The sequence below is a fragment of the Martes martes genome (assembly GCF_963455335.1).
Source record: "Martes martes genome assembly, chromosome: 5".
In the NCBI taxonomy this organism is placed as follows: domain Eukaryota; kingdom Metazoa; phylum Chordata; class Mammalia; order Carnivora; family Mustelidae; genus Martes; species Martes martes.
The window spans coordinates 150102252-150125288 of NC_137892.1; the positions used below are offsets into that span (position 1 = coordinate 150102252).

The window sequence follows — 23037 nt, forward strand, 5'->3', positions numbered from 1 at the left end:
CTCAGAGAAATTAGATGATTCACATGTTTGTACTACAAGTGCATTGTTGGGGGTGGGGGGAAAGGAAGAAAACTTGCTTTTTTTTCTGACTGTCCAGTGCTCTCATCATGTTGGAGCTACAATGGTATTTTTAAAAAAATACGTTGGATTGACTTCTTTAATTTAGTCATATGCATTTAAGTTCCTTCCATGTCTTTTCATGATTTGATAGCTCATTCCTTTGTAGTGCTGAAAAATATTCCATTGTCTGGCATTCCACAGTTTATCCAGTCACCTACTGAAGGAAATCCTGGTCACTTTTGGCAATTATGAACAAAGATGCTATTAGTATTTGCATGCAGGGTTTTGTGTGGACATAAGTTTTCAACTCTTTTGGGTAAATAACAAGAAGCACAATTGCTGGTTTTATGGTAAGAGTATGTTTAGTTTTATAAGAAACTGCCAAATTGACTTTCATAATATTGCTATTTTGCATCCCACCACTCATGAATGAGAATTCCTGTTGCTTTTCATCCTCATAAGTATTTGATATTGTCAGTGTTACAGACTTTTACCATTTCTAATAGGTATGTAGTGGTGTCTTATCATTATTTTAATTTGCATTTCTCTGATGGCATATGTGGATTATCTTTTCATATGCTTATTTGCTATCTGTTTATCTTCAATGGAGAGATGTCTGTTAAGGTCTTTGGCCAATTAAAAAAAAAAAGTAAAAATAAATTAAAAATAGATTTTGGGGTCAACTTTAATTTCAGTCAGTGAAATATTTATCTTTTGCTTCCATAAAATATTGCAAACTTCAAGTTGTATTTACCAGATAATTAAAATTAAATCCTAGTTCTAGCCCAATACAATTCTTGCACAACTGGTAAAAAAGTATAACCATTAACCCTAATTATGAGGAGAGATACTGATAGAGAAAACCACCATATTCTAAGTCTCATCTGAGTTGTTGTTTTTTTTTTTTTTTTTTTAAGATTGTATTTATTTATTTATTTGACAGAGAGAGATACAGTGAGAGCAGGGAACACAAGCAGAGGAAGCAGGAGAGGGAGAAGCAGGCTTCCTGCTGAGCAGGGAGCCTGATGTGGGGTTCGATCCCAGGACCCGGGGATCATGACCTGAGCCAAAGGCAGATGCTTAACAACAGAACCACCCAGGCGCCCCCCATCTGAGATTTTTTTTTTAATTCCTGACTTGATAAAAATATTTTTCTCAGTTGTGTGAAAGAATTACCCTATGGCTACTTACGTATATTCCGTTTGTTAAATCCTTTGATCATCATGTCATTCACTTTGTAATTCATTCAGATCTACATTTCAGTTTGTGTTGGTGTACAGGGTGAATTTCATGAAATGAGAAAGTGATTCATCTAATATTTTTACTAGCTAGAAAAGCTATAATCTTGAATACAATTTTTTTTTTCTCAATATGTATTAAAACACACATAGAGGGGTGCCTGGTTGTCTCAGTCAGTTAAGCATTTACTTTCTGCTCAGATCATGATCTTAGTTAGGGTCCTGGGGTCAAGCCCCTCATCAGACTTCCTGCTCAGAGGGGAGCCTCTTCCTCTCTCTCTGCCTCTACTCCCCAATTTGTGCTCTGTCTTTCTCTCTGTAAAGTAAATAAAATCTTTAAAAAATAAATAAATCACACATATAAAAAATACAGCAAAATTTGCTACACAGTTTCGTGTTTTTATAAGCTAATAATTTCAGGGTTAACCTTTTTTTCTCTTCTCCTGTCTCTTCTCTTCCAGAAATGTTTCTAAAGTTTTGCTTTATTGTCCAATTATACTAAAATCTAAGTCCAAGTCCTCAGTATTTCTTATTTAAAAATCAAAGCATCTCCTCCTGCTCTTTTTGCCCCCACTCTTTTGTTCCTTTTACTTTTCTTTACATAGCTGTTACAATTACTTGAATGTCACCCCCCAAGCTTGAAATCTGTTTTGCCTGTATATGAAGACCACACCTCACAGGCCTCTCAAAATCCAGTCAAGCTATAATTCAGCCTATTGATGCTCTCTCACTCAAATTCATCTGTGCCAACCTGATCCCCATATATGGAGTTATTTTAAATTGCGTACATTTCTTTTCAGTCATCTTTTCTGCTGTGTTTTATTTTCTTCTGTTGTCTGTACTAGGAAATTCAAGTACCTGCTTCCTTGATCTATGACAATTTTCAACACTAAAGAATTTTGAGTATTTTGTTGATGTACAATGAGTCACATGTAATACGTAATCCAGGCATAGCATGTGTGGTGAATTTGTATCACATTTAACAAAAAAAATAAAATAAACACAAAAGCAAACAAAATTTACACTTAGTATGGAGTGCCTAATAGATCACATATTGTAAGAGATCATATTACACGTGTGCAAATACTCATGGCCAGTTTCTGAGCGTTTCCGCATTCCCTAGGGCTACATTTCTGTTATTTCAAAAGATTTTATATACACACATATATAAATATACAAATATGCATATATATGTATATATGAACAAATATCCAAATACATAAATTGTTTTAAAATACAAATATATACACAAATATATATAAATAGTAATATATATATACATACATATATATATTTAAATTTGTTTTTAAATATTGAAAACAGCACAGATAAGGAGGTCCTTATAAAAATGTTTGCAGTATGTAGGCTTATGCATGACTATGTGTATGCATGTTTGCATGTATTTCCAAAAGAATTTGTATAGATTCTTATCAGCCTCATACTATAAAATATTATAATTTGCATTCAGAGTGAATAGTTAAAGTGACCGTGTTTTTTAATATATATACTTTTCTCTCTTTCCATTAGGTAGAAAATGATTGTCCATGTTCACTTACTGTGAAGATTTGAAATCAGACAACTACAGCTTTGATTCTCCCAAGTGTTTCAGGATGTAAATGTAGTCTGACCTTTCCCTGATGGGCAGTTAAATCATGGACACGCTAAACAATTTACTTTGGACTGTCCTTTCAAAAGATGCTCTGGCTTCTCTCTTGAATGCACACTAAGCATTTGTAACTGACAAGGAAAAGAAAGGAGACTGTGAACTGGAAAGCTATCTTACAATGAAAATTACGAGCACATCTTGCATCTGTCCAGTCCTAGTGTGTCTCTGTTTTGTGCAGAGGTGTTATGGAACTGCTCACCACAGCTCCATCAAGGTGACCAGAAACCAGACCAAACATATTGAAGGTGAAACTGAAGTCCACCACCGTCCCAAAAGGGGATGGGTTTGGAATCAGTTCTTTGTTTTAGAAGAACACATGGGACCAGATCCTCAGTATGTTGGAAAAGTAAGTTTTTCTTATTCTTTTTTCCTATTCTAAGAAATTATGGGATAAGATGAGAGTGGCACTGGGTTGGTTTTGGAAAAGACATGGAAAGTAGAGTGAAATATGCTTTAGAATACTATTTCTTATACTAAATGGTTTAAAATAATGACTGTAAAAAAAAAAAAAAAAGAACTTTAGCAGTCATGTCACCTCTCCTTAAACATTAATCCTTCCATGCTGGACTGGATCTTCACTGGTATATTACTCTTTACATTCTTTCGTATAAAATGGAAATATTTAATTGAACACACAGTTGGGCAATTTTGCCTTTATGACCATGAAGGTATATTGGAATTCACAATGTCATTTATTGGCACATTGATATTTATAGTTTTTAATCTATTGCTAATGCACATGAAGCAAAAAGAACACACTTTGTCATGACATCTGATTTATTTTTATTAATTGTTACAGAAATTGTATTTGAATTTAAGTCATCTTTTAAAAGCACATGGGTATTTTTTTCAATTCCCCAAATTAATTTCCACTCAAATGCTGATATATTTTAAATACACATTCAATATACACAGCAGGTACAGATTTTCTTAACATTCCAAAAGAATGGAGTTGATAAAATAATCAGTAACTTCAGACCAGCTTCCCTTTCTCTCGAAAATACAAGACAGTTTAATGGCTTATCAAACCCATTAGGAAATTGTGTGCTCAGTAATAGGGGACGGCTTAATCATGTGTCATGTAGGCTCCAGGGTAGAGAATAGCATGGGAGGTGGAGAGACCTTCTGATGAATTATGGATCGTGGGAGACAGCCACTTAGATTAGTTCAGTACCTCTGGGAGAAACAGTGAGCACAGCAGTAGAATCTCCATGACTGCAGGCTCAGTGAGTTCCATCTCCCTGCTTGACTATTTATTTTCACTTTAGCACTGTTAGTACTTTAAAAAAAAAAAAAAAAAAAAAAAAAAAAAAAAGTTCTCCATCCAAGCCATGGTGCTTCCCTCACATGCAAGCAGTTCAGGATCACGAGCCATCTGCTTTACCCCTCATCCAACAGGGAGGCACTGGGTTGCAGCTGTATTTTCCATAGCCAGCAGGAGCTGCAGAGTCAGAATGTGATACATAAAAAAAGATCTGAAACCATTCAATCATTTTCATATAGGCATATTAAAATGAGACAAAGCAACTCATCTTCATCATTTTCTTTTTTTTCCTGCAAAGTATTCCACAAAGTAAATGAAAACAAATGTGCTGAAATAAAAATATAATATATGGAATTACTTGAAAGTTTTTTGGTTGTGAACTTCAAAATACTTTTCTGTAATAATTTATTATCTTTGGAAAGGAGAAAAATAAGAAACAAAAAATGTCCTCCCTTTAGGGGTATACCAAAAGGAAAACACATTATATATATATATATATATATATATATATATATATATATATGTGTGTGTGTTTGTGTGTGTGTGTGTGTGTGTGTGTGTGTGTGTATACCCTGTTATGTATATTTCTTGTCAGTTCAATCTAAGTGAAAAAAAAATTTGCTCGAAAGGGACAGATTAGACAGTCTTCATTTCGTTTTGCATCATCTCATTTGGTAAATGATGAACCATAATAAGGTAGGTCAATTTCAAAATTCTTTCTGGGCTGGAGCGCTGATGAACATAGGGTTGAGAGCTTGTTACCCACCACGCGGGGGTGGAGGTCTGTGAAGCTGTTCGTGTTTGTGAAGGTTCTGAGGAAATTGGTATCTGCTCTATTGTTTATAGTAACAGTAGACAGATATAATGGGTCATACCCAAGGATGTGGTTCTCTTACTCACTATCTGACCTAATCCACTCACTTGGTCTTTCTCCTCTATTCTAATCTTCCTTTATGAGAAATTCTAACTTGATTATATAGATTCTTTCCACTCACCTCTTACTATATACATACATAAAAACATCACAGATTTTTAAAAACTATAAAACTCAATCCATATTAGGATATAATTTTATATAAGCTATCACAACTAAAATTTATGCCATCCACAAACACCCATCATTGGAGTAGACTCATTGTCTTCATGAGATACCAATGATTAGTAAGTGAAGAGCTAGGTTTGAGTTATAGCTTCTCTGCTTATTATCTGCAATATAGCGGGAAATCTCCTTAATTCTCTGTATTTCTGTGTCCTTAATGGTAAAACTGGGAAATATTGTTTGGTATTTCTGGTACTAATTCAACTATAAAGGTTAGTTTATGGCTTAGATCATGGGTGAGTTAAATTACAGTTTGTGTGCCAAATTCAGCCCGTGCACATTTTGGTATTGCCTACATACTAAACAAGTTTTGGGTTGTTTGTTCTCATTTTTAAATTCTTGATTTTTTAAAAAAATAATTTTTGTGACATATGGAAATTATATGAAATTCAAATTTCAGTTTCCATGACTAATGTGTTTTTTTATAATACAGCCATACTTATGCATATATGTATTGTATATGGCTATTTTCAAGCTACATTGGTAGAATGAAGAGGCGTCCAGAGAAAGCAAGGCATTCAAAGTCTAAAATATTTACTAATGGCATTTGCAGGAAATGTTTGTGAGCTCCTAGTTAGGAAACCTGCCTCACCTAGTATACTGTGAATTCTTTAGAAGCAAGTCCTGGGACTACTTCATCTTAACACATACAGTATCTATCTCAGTGCCTGCTGTAATGATCAAATGGTAATCCAAGAAAAGTGCTCCCTGAGCTATAAACTTCTGTAGCCATGTTAATGGTTGTGAAAATTATTTGAAATTATTGAAACAAAAATCTCACTAATAATTGCTTTTATAATGGAGAAAATTTTTGAAAATTTTGAAATTTTCAAATGGAGAGATTTTTTACTTCACCATTTTCACTGTTGTACAATTGCCCCATAGATATTTTAATGAATGTTTATTAACTGTGGCGTTTTAATTTTTATTGTTGTTTCATTCCTATTTCATGCAATTATGTAATGAGTGCTCTTCTACACATATTTAACATGTATTATGTCTGTGGCAGAAATTTCCAAAAGTGAGATTCTGATTCAGATAAATAAATCTTTAATTTTGGTGGTATTACTAGATCCCCCTCCATAGGTAATGTAGTATTTTGCACTTCTCTCCCTGATGTAAAAGTGACTATTTTTCGACAGCAATGCCAATAATGGGATTGTAAAACTTGGAATTTTGCAAATATAATAGGTAAAAATAGCATCTTTGTGTAATTTTAGTGTATATTTCTCCTATAATGAGTGAAATTCATATTTGAGAGATACAAATTTTTTTTACTAACTGTCCATGTCCTTTGATATTATATTCTTTTGTTAGACTCTTTAACTTACAATAATAATAGTTCTTTATATAGTAGGTATAGTAATATCTTGCCAATGATATAAGTTATGAATAGTTTTTTCACAGTTGATATTTGTCTTTGGACTCTTTATAATTTCTGCTTTATAAAAATTTATTATTTTAACATAGGAATTCCTAGTACTTTTTTATTCTTTGTTTTTTTTTTCTCCCAATGTTTTCTTTGTTGACATATAACTAATATACAGTGTTATATTAGTTTCAGTTGTATAGTGTAATGATTCAGTGGTTCTATGCATTACTCATGATGTGCTCATCATGACAAGAGAACTGTCAATACCCTTTATTTATTGTATTTTTTTTTAAGATTTTATTTATTTATTTGACAGACAGAGATCACAAGTAGGCAGAGAGGCAGGCAGAGAGAGAGAAGGGAGGAAGCAGGCTCCCTGCTGAGCAGAGAGCCCGATGCAGGGCTCCATCCCAGGACCCCGGGATCATGACCTGAGCTGAAGGCAGAGGCTTTAACCCACTAAGCCACCCAGGCGCCCCTGTCAATACCCTTTATTTGACACATCCCCCCACCCACCTGTCCTCTGGAACTACCAGTCTGTTCTTTGTATTTAATTGTTCCTTGATCTCTTTTTTGTTTGTTTTGTTTTTTAAAATCCATATATGAGTGAAATCATCTGGTATTTGTCTTTCTATTATATTTATTTCACTTATGTTGTATCGTCTAGGTCCACCCAAGTTGTTGCGGATGGCAAGAGCTCATTCTTTTTTATGACTGAATCATATTCCTTCATATGTGTATGTGTGTGTGTGTGTGTGTACACACACACACACACACACACACACACACACACTACATCTTCCTTACCCATTTATCCATCAACCACTTGAAATGTTTCCATATCCTTGTTATTGTAAATAATGCTGACTAAATAGGGGTGCATATATCTCTTTGAATTAGTTTTGTTTTCTTTGGGTAATACCCACTAGTGCAATTACTGGATCATATGATCATTCTATTTTTAATTATTTTAGGAAACTCCATACTCTTTTCTACAGTGACAGCATCAGTTTACATCTCCACCAATAGGGCAAGAGGGTTCCTTTTTCTTCAAATCCTTGCCACGGCTTGCTATTATTTTTCTTCTTGATTCCAGCCACTCTGACAGAGTTAAGGCAATATTTCATTTCACCTGTCAGAATGGCTAGGATCAGACAGACAAGAAAGTCCTAGCATTCTTTGACTAAAGCATATTTTTTAAAAGATTTTATTTATTTATTAATTTGAGAGAGTGAGTGAGAGAGAGAGAGATCTTGGGGGGGGGGATGGGCACTTGGAGGGGGAGAAGCAGACTCCCCACTGAGCAAGGAGCCCAGCATGAGGCTCCATCCTAGAACGCCTGGATCATGATGGGAGCCAAAGGCAGACACTCAACTGACTGAGCCACCCAGGCTCTCCTTGACTGAATCATATTTGTATTTGACTTGGAATCTTTTGAAATGTGAGGCCATTGGTGTTCAGAACTAGTGACAGTAGATAAAAATAACATTCTTCAGGCCTTAACATATACAGTTTATCACATATATTAGGATATATTACTTATCAAATAAAAAATGGTATGAAAGTGGGAATGCTTATGTTAGAGACCAGAAATTACAACTTAGAATACAGTTGAATTTCTGTTCTTTAGCTATTTACTATTGGCTGTTTTCCGTGTCTCATGTTTCCTAATAGATTGTACCCTAGATGTGCAGGTTGTCATTGCAAAGTGTATTGACTCTAAGTAGTTCATGTTGCAAATATTTAAACATATGTATTGGTAGAATTTACCTAAAAATATACATTGCAAATAATGTCTGTTAATCCACAACTGCTGGCAATAGGCTTCATATATTTCCAGTGGTAACTCCTTGTGATTAGCTATCTGCTTTGCTCCATAAATATGTATTATTTTCATTTGAATAATATCATAGAAGATTATTTCTTTAACTAGCTGGGCAGTCTTACATAAAAAATAAAGGAAACTGTTTTTCCAGGATATCTGTAAGTGGATATTTTTTACATCGAATTATTTGATAATTAAGGAGAGTGGAATAAAAATCGTAAATAAGAGGTAAGACACTAAAAAAATGAGCTTCTACTTCTCAGTGCATTTTAGGCAAAGATATTTAGTCCATTCACAATTTCATGTTTAGGTGTAGGGCTCTGTTGACATTGAAGATACATTTGATAATAAAGGTTAATGAAAACTTAAAATTTTTCAGAATAAGCAAATGAATTATATTCTCCATCTTCACTTTCCTACATTTATGGTGTATCTTCTCCATTTGTAACTATTAGAAATTTTTCTAGATATAAACCACTTGTAGAAGCTATTGCTTACATCTATTAAGAGTTTAGTTACTAAAATTTTACCACTCTCCCCTCCAAAATTGCATCCTATCCTGAATAGATGAGTATAGACTATACACAATTATTCTCAAATTGTTTTCGTAAAAACAACAAACATAGAAGATAAGCAAGGAATTTTAGTAAAACAAAGGAGCTAAGAAATCATCTTGCCAAATTTTTCAAGTAATAGGAAGTAACAATGCTCAGAACAGTTAAGTCACTTCTTCTTGTTCATGGGATTAGTTATGGCTCTGCTAAAGAAGGAATTGTAAGGTATCTTATTCTTTAATGGGGGTCAGTTTCTAATAAACAGTGCACGAAATTCTTCTCTCATCATCACTATTACTGCCATTATTCTATATTTTTTCTTTCTTTAAAAGAGAACCTTCAAATCTCTTTTAATATGAAATTCTTTAGTTTCTAATTAAATAAATGATTTTGAGGTTAAAAAGAGAATAAATCATGTAGAAAGAATAGGGAAGGTTTAAGCTTTCAGAAAAGAATGTATGATATCTTTAATGCCATTATGAGCTCTGAATTAAAAATTAAGTGTGCAGCAGGGAAAGGTCCCAATTGTCATCTAATATTGTCAAGATGATAATTTTATGAACATTTTATCATAACTTCTTTGAAATGGAAAACTTCATGTATCAAAACATGGCATTTGAATTTTATACAGATGACAATGTGATGACATGATGTCGTGTGAAATTATGACACATGGTTCTATATAGAAATGGAACTTTTCAAATAATCATCATGGAAATTTAACTATTTAGATCCAGTTCTATAAGAAATTAGATGCATAAAAGAGGATTTTGATTTGGGATGCATTTCATTTAATTTGTAGAGATTTAGAATCTTTTTTTGAAGAAATCAGATTTCATTAAGGTTAATTACATTTTTAGAAAATATGTGATATTTTTGTATTTAAATATAACTTTAAAATGTTTAAGTTAATTAATGCATTTCTTAATGCTACACTGACAATTTTTTAAAGGTCATAATACATATGCCATGGCCATGACATTTATATTTATTCACATTGTGAACTTTATATTACTATATAAACATATCCATCTGTGTGTGTGTTTGTGTGTGAGTGTGTGTATCAGTGGTGCTAACCCAGAGATGACTTTCATCCCTGGGAGATTTGGCAATGTCTAGAAAAATTTTTGCCAGGGGTAAATTGTCTGTTATAGTTGGCATCATCAGTAGGGTTCGTGGTGCTTAAAGGGCCCAGAAAATGTTGTAATGCATTTTCAAATCAGAATAAAATATAAAAATAAATATTTTTATTATATTAGTCTATATATCAATATAACTATAAACAGATTTTATCATTTTAATTGAAAATGGGACCCAAAAGGAAAATGGCCCATGGAAATTCTAATGTGAATCTGATTTTGGGTTCAGTGTACTTCTTTCTGAAATATAACTCTGTCCCATTTCTTTTTAATTCATATACTTGATTCTTTAATTTTAATTCCAGTGCAGTTAACATACAGTGTTAGTTTCAAGTGTACAATATAGTGATTAACAATTCCACACATTACCCAGTGCTCATCATGACAAATGTACTCTTTAACCCCTATCATGTATTTCACACAACCCGCCATCCACCTCCTTCACCAAGAAGAGGTCACTTAATTCTTTTGAGCATCATGGTTTTCTGTTACTTGAAAAATTTGGCAAGGTGATTTCTTACCTCCTTTATTTTACTAAAATCCCTTGCTTATCTTCTATGTGTTTGTTGCTTTTAATAAAGCAGCCACCAGTTTGTTCTCTATAGTTAAGAGTCTGTTTCTTGGTTTGTCTCTAGCTCTCTTTATTTTCCTTTAATCCTTTGTTTTTTTCTTAAATTCCACACATGAATGAAATCATATGATATTTATCTTTCTCTGACTGATTTATTTCACTTAGCATAGTATTCTCTAGCTCCATCCATGTCTTTGCAAAAGGCAATAGTTCATTCTTTTTTATGGCTAAGTAATATTCCATTGCATGTATGTAGATAGATAGAGATTTATATACCACTTCTTTATCCATTCATCAATCCGTGGACATGTGGGCTCCTTCTTTTATTTGGCTATTGTAAATAACACTGCTATAAACATCAGGATATATGTATCCCTTTAGAATAGTGTTTTTGCATTCTTTAGGTAAATACTCAGCAGTGCGATTACCAGATCATAGGGTAGTTCTGTTTTTAACTTTGAGGCACCTTCATGTTGTTTTCCACAGTGGCTGCACCGCTTTGCATTGGTACCAACAGTACAAGAAGGTTCCTTTTTCTCCACATCCTTGCAAACACTTGTTGTTTCTTGTGTTTTTTATATTAGCCATTCTGATAGGTATAAGGTGATATCTTACAGTTTTGATTTGCATTTCTCTGATGATGAGGATGTTGAGCATTTTTTTTCCTGTGGCTGTTGGCCATCTGTATTTTCTTCTTTGGAGAAATATCTGTTCATGTCTTCTGCCAATTTTTAATTGGATTATTTGTTTTTAGGATGTTGAGTTGTATAAGTTGTTTATATATTTTGGACACCAACCCTTTATTGGATATGTCATTTGCAAATATCTTCTCCCATTCAGTAGGTTGCCTTTTAGTTTTGTTGATTGTTTCCTTTGGTGTGCAGAAGCTTTGTATTTTGACCTAGTCCAAATAGTTTATTTTTGCTTTTACTTCCCTTGCCTGAGAAGACATATCTAGAAAAATTTTCTTATCAGGGTACCTGGGTGGCTCAGTCAGCTAAGCATCTCATTCTTGATGTCAGCTCAGGCTTCAGGGTCATCAGATCGAGCCACGTTGGGCTCTGTGCTGGACGTGAAGCCTGCTTAAGATTCTCTCTCTCCCGGGGTGCCTGGGTCGCTCAGTGGGTTAAGCCTCTGCCTTCAGCTCAGGTCATGGTCTCAGGGTCCTGGGATAGAGCCCCTCATCAGGCTCTCTGCTCAGCAGGGAGCCTGTTTCCTTCTCTGTCTCTGGCTGCTTCTCTGCCTACTTGTGATCTCTCTCTCTCTCTCTCTCTCTCTCACTCTCTGCCAAATAAATAAATAAAATCTTTAAAAAAAAATTGTCTCTCTCCCCTTCACTCCCACCTTCCACTCACTCTCGAAAGAAAAAAGAAAAAAAGAAAAATGTTGCTCTGGCAAATTTCAGAGAAATTACTGCCTGTGCTCTCTTCTAGGATTTTTTGGTTAACTGATATGCCTTATAAAGTTTAAAGTAAATACCTTTACAGTAATCCTAAACAATAAAGATAAATTAGGATATTTAAACCCTTTTTGCTTTCAACTTTTATATTTGTCTAATATCTTATTCCTCATTAGAAAGTAGTTTCTAGGGGTGCCTGGGTGGCTCAGTGGGTTAAGCCTCTGCCTTCGGCTCAGGTCATGATCTCAGGGTCCTGGGATTGAGCCCTGCATCGGGCTCTCTGCTCAGCAGGGAGCCTGTTTCCTCCTCTCTCTCTGCCTGCCTCTCTGCCTACTTGTGATCTCTGTCTGTCAAATAAATAAATAAAATCTTTAAACAACAACAAAAAAAGTACTTTCTAGATTTTTCATGATTCAAATTATTTAAACATTAGATTTTCCTTGGATTTATTCAGATTTACCAATATCTATGTTTTCCATCGCTTCTACCTTTCTTTCTTTTGGTTTGACTTTTTTTATTGCTTATATGCAATCAATTATTTAATTTCTATGTTGCATGTGAGTAGTAAAACCTTTTTTTTTACTGAATCATTTTTGTGTGTGTGTATGGGGTACTATGGTGAGTTTTTCCATTATTGTTTCATTAAAGATATATTGTATGGTGAATTCTATTTTTGATGGAAAATATGTTGTGATTTCATTTTTCATTTCCTCTTTGGCCTAGGTTGATTTCAGGATTATTGCTGTTTTCTTTATGGCCTTTAGATATACTAAGGTGTCTAGGCTTTTATTATTTTTCTTTAGCAGACATTTTATTTCTTTCAGTCTGTATATTAAGTAAATAGGGTTGCCATTCCACAGTACTATAAACTGAGTGGTTTAAACAACAAGAAGTCATTGTCTCACCATCCTAGAGGCTAGAAGTCTGAAATCAAGATGTTGCCAGAGTTGATTCTGCTTGTGCTTTCCAAGGGAAGACTTTTTTAATGGCATTCTCCTTAGCTTGTAGATAGCTGTCTTTATGTTCACATGGTATTCTGCATGTATATTCATCTCTGTGTCCAAATTTCCCCTTTTCATAAGAACATCAGTCAGATTAGAGTCCACTTAACGACCTCATTTTTACTTAATTAGCTCTGCAAAGAGCTATTTCTAAAAAAAGTACTGGAGGTTAGACCTTCAACCTATGAATTTTGCTGGTACAAAATTCAACCACAGCCGTGTAGAATCGGTACCTATATAATTATTGAGATTTTTATATTTAATTATAGAACATCAGTGTATGCTGTTTCTTTGCATTTTTTAATTTCCTCAGTTATTGTTTCATTCTGAAATTTCTATTGGATATAATTTCTGTCAAATTTATTTCTAGCATACAAATCCTCTAAGTTGAATGTTTAGTATGTTCTTTGACTTACACATGAATATTAATTTGATTATGTTTCAAAATTTCTAATTGTATTTGGTTCCATTTTTCTTCTTTATGTAATGATGTGTTCTTTCATTTTTACTTCTGTTTCTTCTCTTAGGATTTTAATTATTGCAAACCACTAATTAACAATCTTGTTCAAATTTTCTAATCTATGTTTGTGCTTGATGAGTTTTCATAATTCTTTTGTTTATTCACTATCTGTTATGGAGATATGATCCCAGTATGCCTTTTAAAATTTTACAATTCATTTGTCCTCATTAGTATACATAGTAGGAAGAAGGATTTTGGTTGGCTTCTTCCAAAATATAGCTTGAGAAATATCAGTGAAAAACTACTCGTCTTTTTGTCTGCTGGCAACCAATTGGTTTTATTAATCTGAATGAATATTAATTTTTAATTTTTCCGGTAGCTTCTTGGCCATACATTCAATGGAAATAGCAAAAACAGTAATACCAATAACATTAAAAAAATAAAACTTATACCTTTCATCTGGGCTGCAACTTTTGGTCTCAGTTTATTGCAGAACTCTTATTAGGATCAAGAACTTCTACCAGGCCATTAAGTAAGTTCCTTATACTTTCTGAAGCTGGTGGGTAGATAGTCTAATTTTCATTTCATATAGTTGTTTTTAAGTAGTCTTGCTTTTTTCAGACACCTTCATTCCGAAAGTGTTGTACTTTCAGGAGACTGAAAGTTATGATTTCTAATATTCAGGAGATGCAAAACCTAAATTCTTGGTACCCGAGGCTTTTGTCCGGTTTAATTTCTCCCATAGAGATGAGGCTGGCTGCCAGTTGGAAAACACGTCCCTGGTATTAAGTTCTCTCTCATTTCCTTTTCTCCTGGGAATTATCTTTCATTGTTTTTAGCTCACTCATGTAATTCTTCAGTGTTTCATTTCTATGCATCATTTTGACCATTTATAGTAAGATACAAGCCTTCTTTAGCTTTGTCTGGCATTTTATTGGTCACATCCTGCCTCTAGTTTTTCTTTATACAGAAACAATATTTGGATTAGGTAATCTTCTTAGTATCTCTTCTGGATATAAATAATAGTATTAGTTTTACCATGCTTCAGTATTTTCATGCAAAAGTAGAGATTAATCTAAATGTTTCCAAAATACCAAAGAGTAGAAATATACATTCTGAAAACCTTATCGCACTTCTTAACTAATTAAAGTCTGATTTAGTTCAACATGTATTTTCCCTAAGGAAATGAATAATTTTCAACATCGGTATTAGATTATTCTCAAGATACCTTTTCACTAGTTTATTGATTTTAATTCAATGAATTGATTTTGAACACTGATGCATCTGAACACTGATTCAAGTTCAACTGATTTTGAAAACTGCATTGCACTGGATCTCACATAATAAAAGTATTTAATTTGAAGGTTGTGCCACAAGGTCTTCATCCAGGTTTACATTTTTGTTTTGAAAATTCATAAAGAAGATATTAAGCATTCATTTTTAAGAATTAGAATGAAATGTAATCAATTCATTTCCTGTAGGATATTTATTTTTCCTATGTATGATTTGTCACTGTATTCATAGAAATTAAAACTATATATGGTATGAAATCATTTTCTACACTAAAAAATACTACAAAATATAAAACAAAACTGAACTATACTAACTTAATCATAGCCTTTGGTTTGCATCATTTAGAACTATACTTTGATTACAGGTGAGCTTGTTTTAATAAAAATTGAAGACTGCTCAGGATATATCCATTCATTCAAAATTTATTGAGTTCTTTCTTTGCTCTGGTCATTACCCTAGGTATTGTTTATATGACTACAAACAAAGGAGATGTATTAGAAGACATTGACATTAAACCAACTTTCACACAAAGACATATTTAATTATGAACCACGATGAGGATTGTGGGAAAAAAATGTGTTCTCTATAGTGTAAAACTTAGACTGGTGATAACAGAACTCTCTGAGGAAAGAATAGTCAGGCTGAAAAAAAAAAAAAAAAAAAGTGAGTAGGAGCTAATTAGTCCACATTAGTGGTATGCTCATGACTACTGGGAATGGAGACAAGTCCGTGGTGAAGGAATAACACATGTAAAGATCCTGGCATGGAAAGGACTTTGGATTTGAGGTTCAAAGAAAGACCCAAGTGCCTATAATTCATATTTAGAGACATAGGGAGACATTGTTGACTTTTGAGAAGAAAATTACATGGCATCATTGTTTTTATTATCAGGCAATCACTTTGCTCTATGAACAACTGAATTGCAGGGAAGAAGCTCCGGAAAATCAAACGTAGTTTAACTTCCGTAAAGGAACTAATATAGAAACTGTAAGTCATAGAGTGTAGTTTGCTTACTTACATTTCTTTTTTGTTTTTTTTTTTAAGGATTTTATTTATCTATTTGACAGACAGAGATCACAAGTAGGCAGAGAGGCAGGCAGAGAGAAAAGAAGAAGCAGGCTCCCCGCTGAGCAGAGGGCCTGATGCGGGGCTGGATCCCAGGGTCCTGGGATCATGACCTGAGCCGAAGGCTGAGGCTTTAACCAACTGAGCCACCCAGGCGCCCCACTTACTTACATTTCCATAATGACTCAAGGGATAATGTATTCGTGGACTGTATAAGGCGTTATGGACTCAGGAGAAGACTTGAGACATATATATAAGTAACAGTGTTGGAAGTCACATTGGATAGGTAGCCTTGATTTTTCTACTATGTAATTGTTTAAACTTGGTAAATCTGAATTTCCAAAAGGAGTCTTATTATGCACATGAATAAGGCAGATGAAGGAAGTGATTGCAGGGATTCTATTCACTTCAAAATTCACTGCTTCACCGTGAGTTCAATGGCTTTTAAAAAAACACAGTATGCCATACTCTGTACTAGATGTGGAGGTTATACTAATGAAATACACAGTCCCAGTCATTAATGAAACTAAAGAAGAGGAAGCAAATTCAAGGACAGATGATCGCATCCCATCGCTAATGGTACAATAACAGTGTTAAGCACAAGGGTTGATAGTACAAGAGGAGATGTGACATACTTAAATAGATTCTCTTAAATTGGCTTGAACTAGTATTTTGCAATTAATAGAAAATGAGACAGAGTCTATTGGTTCAGAGAGCTACAATAGAATTTTAGGAGCAACATAACAAAGGTCGAGAAGTAACATTCAAAAATGTATAAGCACAGTAGCTAGAGCACAGAGGGAATGTTGAGAAGATGGAGTGAGGTGAAGCTAGAGAGGATGATGGGTCACAGATGACCTGACCTGGCAGGAGACACAAAGGAGACTATCCAGAAGTGTTCATGAATGAATGGAAGGGTTTTCAAGTGGAAAGTGATATGAGACATTTAGACTAAGTTTGGAGGCAGAAAAGATGCTTTACCAATGTCCAAATCTAAACTTAAATTTGATAATAACAATTTCAGAAGAAGAAATAAACCAGTGTTTTAGGATGTAGAATTGATAGATATCATCTTGACGAAGAGTGAGAAATGGATGCAAAACTTTTCGAAGATGGTTGGCAAACTTAGCATATTGTGGGGCTAAAGAGTAAAGGAGGAGGATCCTGTCTGGTTGCGAAAGTGGTAGAGTTAGGTTTGAACTGGCTGTGTCCAGGGTGCTTTGTGGGCACACAGGTACATAGGCACAGAGTCAATGGATGTAGGATAAATGTAGAAATGGGAGACACTGGAGTTTAAGTGGTGAAGAGGAATCATGGTAGATGAGGAAGGAGAATGTCTCAAGGAGGAGGAAGTGGACAATGAACTTTGATGCTTCAGTGAGGATAAAATAACACTGTATTATCTACTTAAAAATGTGTTAGGAGGGTAGATTTCATCTTAAATGTTCTTACCATCACCACTACCACCACTGCTACTACTGAAGACGGCAGGAGGAAACTTTTCATGGTGACGGGATTGTGGTGATGGTTTCACAGATGTATACTTATCTCCAGACTCCTCAAGTTGTATATATTAAATATGTACATCTTTTTGTATGTCAGTTATACCTCAAGGAAGTGGTTTTAAAAACATAACCATAGGGACAGCTGGGTGGCTCCGTTGGTTAAGCATCTGACTCTTGATTTTGGCTTTGGCTCAGGTCCTGATCTCAGGGTCATGATCTCAGGGTCCTAGGATTGAGCCCATTCTCAGTGGGAAGTCTGCTCAAGGACTCTGTCTCTCTCTCTCTTCCCCTCCTCCTGCTCTTATTCTCTCAATAATAAATAAATATGAAAACAAAACAAAACAGGAAAACAGGAACTATAAAACATTTTTAAACAGAGAAAAAAATAACTGGATTTTTTTTTTAACTTTTTTAACCTATGAGGTTATTTTTTCCTTAATAGCGTTAGCTGTGCTTAAGGGGCTGACCCATACTGTAGAGGCTTGAGCAGTCATAGAAGAAGAAGGTTATAATTTAAGGTGAATTTATGGATTATTTACTTACTTTACTTGTAGTACCTATTGCTGTCTTTCAGCCCTTTATCAGTTGCCCTCTAGCCATTAGTTGTCTAGAGCAGGTAAAAATTTACATATTCCTCTTGTGCTACTAATCCTGAGCTCTTTGAATCTACCTTAGTGATTGACACTATGTTTTTATTGGTCAGTAATTCCCTGCTGGTTGTTGAAGGAAACCTTGTGAAACTAGTTTAACAATGGGAAGTAATTTACCAGTTTGCATATCTGAAGATCAGAACAAGCTTCAGGCACAGGCAGAATCAGAAATACAAATGATGTGATTAGGATTCTAACCAATTCCCTAAAGCTGCAAACTCATAAAGTATGTGAAGTCCAAGACCCAAGATTTGCAGGCGACAGTTCAGTTTCTTTGCTCTGTTTTATAGAAAGGATTTCCTTGCTTGCAGCTAGATATAGAGAGATTTTAAGTGCCCAAATATTTTTCAATTCCACGTTTTAGGGTCTATCTTTTAAAACCTCCCATTTCTAGGAACAAGTTTCTCTAACAATCAGAGTCTTTTGGTTGAAAAAAATCTACACTGGTTAACAAACAGAAACAAAATAAGATATGAAAATATAAAATAAGATCAATTCATTTTATGGGAAAATATCCATCCTTTCCTTGAGCTTTGCTGGACCATTGTTCAAGCACCATGCTGGACTAATGACAGTCAACCTCTGCCAAATAAGTCTGAATTTCTGATTTAACCATTAAAAAGTTTGAATTAGGGGCACTTGGGAGACAGAGTTGGTTGTCTGCCTTCTGCTCAGGTCATTATTCTGGGGTCCTGGGATTGAACCCTGCATCAGCAGGGAACCCGCTCCTTCCTTTCCCTCTCCCTCTGCTGCTCCCCCAGCTTGTGCTCTCTCTCTGTCAAATGAATAAATGAACTCTTTTTAAAAATAAATAAATAAATAAGTAAAAAGGTTGAATTACCATATGTTCATACAAAAATGCTGTCCAATAGAACTTTCTACAGTTTTGATCATGTTTTTTTTTTTTTCTGTACTGTCCATTATGGTAGCTACTAGCCATATGCGGCTATCAAACGTTTTGTATGTGGCTAGTGCAGGGATACCTGGGTGGCTCAGTTGGTTAAGTAGTAGACTCTTGATTATGGATCAGGTCATGATCTCAGGGTCCTGGGATCAAGCCCAGGGCAGGGCTCTGCACTCTGTAGGGAGTTTGCTTCAGGATTCTCCCTGTCCCTTGGCCCCTTCTCCCACTTGTGTGTGCAAGCACTCTCTTCCTCTCTCTCAAATAAATAAATAAATCTTACAAAGAAATAAATGTGGCTAGTGCAATTAGGGGACTGAATGTTTACTTTTTTTTTTTTTTTTTAAGATTTTATTCATTTATCTGACAGAGATCACAAGCAGGCAGAGAGGCAGGCAGAGAGAAAGGAGGAAGCAGGCTCCCCGCCTAGCAGAGAGCCCGATGCGGGGCTCGATCCCAGGACCCTGGGATCATGACCTGAGCCGAAAGCAGAGGCTTTAACCCACTGAGCCACCCAGGTGCCCCTGAATGTTTACATTTTATTAATTTAACTTTAAATAGCTACTGGTAGCTATTCGCTACAATATTGAATAGTGCAAGTTTAAACTACCCAGAAAGGAAACCTAACCTCATACTCAAATAATACACATACAAAAGTATGAGTCTATGAAAGCCACATAAAATTACAGGCATAGAGAATGAAATTAAAGACAATGTATCTAATAGCCTGACTCTAATGTGTAAAAAAGTTTTGAAGACTGGAAAGGTGAAACCTGATTTTCTTTTTCTTGGTTTCAAGGAGCATACAGTATTACCGTTCAATTGATTTGTTTGTGTGTGGTTGCAGTGGGTGCTTGCAGTCAAAGGCATGATTTAGAAAATCACCTTCTTGACTGCAGCAAAATCTTACTCTGAGTAATTTAAAGATACAAGTAACTTTCCAAATGGATATTGGATAAATCACGAGAATTGGCAGGAAGTCTAGTGAGTCAGTGTTGAAGTAAAGCAGGAACCAAGGGAGGCTTAGTGGTTGTAAATGCAGCCAAACTGATCCCCAGAAACAACTAAGTCAGAACGTGGCCACTGATGATATTTCTACCTCTAGATTTGCATTGCTATTGTCTCTGTGTTCCTTTTTTTTTTTTTTTTTAAGATTTTATTTACTTTTAATATTTTATTTACTTATTTTAGAGAGAGCAGGAGAGAGAGAGATAGCATGAACAGGGGTGAGGGACGTAGGAAGAAGCAGTCCCCCCACGGAGCAGGGAGCGGGATGCAGGAGTCCATCCCAGGACCATGGGATCATGACGTGAGCTCAGGGCAGATGCTTAACCAACTGACTGCACCTAGGTGCCCTGTCTCTGTCTTCTTGATAACACAATCACAGATAATCTGATCTGCCCTTTGGTCTTTTTGTCACTTGGTGATGTTTTAAGGCTCTAGATAAGAGCATATGTTAGCCCCGTCTAAGTCATGTGCCAGTAGTCTGGCTGCACCAAGTAGAGAGACACAGTCTGGCTCGTGCAGTTTCCATAACTGAAACGGGATTCTCTCTTCCACCAAAAATCTCACAATGGGGTGTCGATTCTTCAAAAATAAGAAGGGGGTCCAAAAAACACACACTTGCATATAGTTTAATATAATTCCCAACTGTATAGAAAAATTTAATGTATTTGACTTTTACTTCATTATTTTATGCATTGTATCTTCAAGATAAATATAATTCACCTTATTAAAAAAAAAAAACAAACTCAGAATAGAGTTCACTATCCTTTTTCTGAACTCATTTTGATGATGTCCACTGACTTTTTTTGAAGAAAGGGATTTTATTTTATTATATATATGCCTCTATACATGCTCAAAGTAATGATTCATAAACTTGTTCTGGAACATCTTGTCTGCTTGGTAATTGCTTGTTCAGTTCATTAGCTGCTTTGCATGCATGGGTTCTTTGTGTTGTTATATCAAAGTTATGGAAAGTATTAAACACATCCGTAGTATTCAAGGTAATATAAACTACTTTTAATTAAAATAAGGAGACTCTAAGCAGAAGGGAAATGCAGTAAGAGAGACCTGTACATATTTTACTTGGAATTACTCTCCTTGCTTTTATATGACTTACGTTAGGAGTTTATGCTGGGTTTTTTCCTTCCTTCTAGCATTGCCGTAGTTACTCTTGTTCTTTGAACCCTGTTATTACTGTTCCAGTGAATTAAATTGACCGTGAGGAGTTTTCAGATTTATCACTATTTTTTATAAACATGGAGATGAAGAACAGTAAAATAATGCTTAATCACGTATCAATTATCTACACAAGCAACATTAAGTAAATATTTATGTTTCTGGGGGGGAGGAGTGCCGATGTGCAGGTATGGGAAACTAAAGACTCTTTCTGAAGAGCTGTTAATTGGCATCTAAGTAGTTTTTATTCCATGCTTTGCAGCTGCATTCTCCTTAGTGTCTGTAAGAAATGTTGAAAATAATAAGGAGATAAGTATATGCTGTATTTAAGCCATGTATTCAAAACAAAGCTTTGATCTGGTGTACATTACTAGGCACAAATAGCAGTAAGGTACATAACTGTAATTTTCAACTTTGTCTGGATATTCAGATCAGGTGGACGTTTTTAAAAGTCTTCAAGCCTAGACTGCACATCAGGTTAATTAAGTCAGGGAGTCTGAAAAATAGAACCTGATAACAGTATATTTTAAAGTTACCAAAATGATCCTAAATTTTATATCATTCAGAACCGCTGGTTTGTAAGCTCAGTTTGCTAATGATACCCAAGGATACCTTGAACAAAATGACAAGAATCTTTAATGGTGTTGGAAATTGTTACTTTGATTTACTAACTGACATCTGTAAAATGGTGGTTATTGTAATGTAGTATATATGTGTTCCATGTCTTGAATAGTCTTGAATAATGCTAGAACATCTATATGAAATTATTTTTCCTCTTTGAAAAACATGTGATTAAATGAGATCGTGTATTTTTTTCTCCGTGTAGATATTTTCATGTCACCTTATTATTTTATTAGGTTGATTTTCATTTTTATTGATATAGTGCATGCACCTAGGGAGAAATGTCAAGTAGTACAAAAGCAGTTTTAACAAAATTGATATTTCTTTCCCTTACTATTCCCTACTCACAGCCTTTTTTATAGATAAAAACTGATCTGCAATATTTTAGTTCTTATATTTTAACATGACTGGACTTTATTTTAATTGCCTGCTGTGTTATATGAAGATCTACTGGTTTACTAATCCTATCTCTTTCTTCCTTCTTCCCACACTGTCTTATCATTAATTTTTAAATTTTTTTCTTTGGTTATCTTTTTAATGTATATAAAAACTGGCATGTTTATATCTTCTCTTTTTACCCATAGATAAGCTACCATTATTTCCCACTTTTTTAGGATTAGGATATAGAAAATCCTACCATTGGCTTTAGAAGGCATTGAAAGATAAGACAGTCTTTGTCTTATCTTTGTCTTATATTTGGACTCCTTTTATCACTAGCTTCCCTGTTAGTTCTCCAAGACATTGCAATTTACATTTTTCTTATAAATGTTTACTTTCCATTTTCCAAGAATATTCACTATTGTTGAGAGAGATTTATGAGTGGCTGCTGAGTATTCTGCATGGAGACATCAAGTACTTTTTCTATAATTTTTCCATTAACCTTTATGATTTAGAGCATTTCACCCCCACCCTCCATTATACTTGGCATTTTAGTCTCTTAGGCTTTTCAGGAAATATGTAAGATAGGCATAGCACAGCCCTACACATTTTTTAAAATATAGTTTCCTTTGTCCTTATATGTCAATCATCATTATTTCATTTGAAATTTATCCTAAGAACATACGAAATGTCTTTTGTGTTTAGAGAAAACCTAAGAAACTACTTTGCATAGTGTTTAAATATTTTAAATATTTTTTAGAGTTTAATGAGACTTTAAGGAGAAGAAAAAAAATT

The 23037-nt window shown here is 34.6% G+C and overlaps 1 protein-coding gene across 1 annotated transcript in view; it reads left to right on the top strand.

The window, feature by feature from the left end:
- Positions 1 to 3082: 3082 nt before the first annotated feature.
- The window catches only part of CDH18 (cadherin 18), a gene marked incomplete at both ends in the record, with an annotated part of 317410 nt that continues 297455 nt past the window's right edge, over positions 3083 to 23037 (top strand). The window contains one exon of the mRNA XM_080804279.1: positions 3083 to 3310. Coding sequence (XP_080660405.1) covers positions 3083 to 3310 — 228 coding nt within the window. The remainder of the gene's footprint in view (positions 3311 to 23037) is intronic.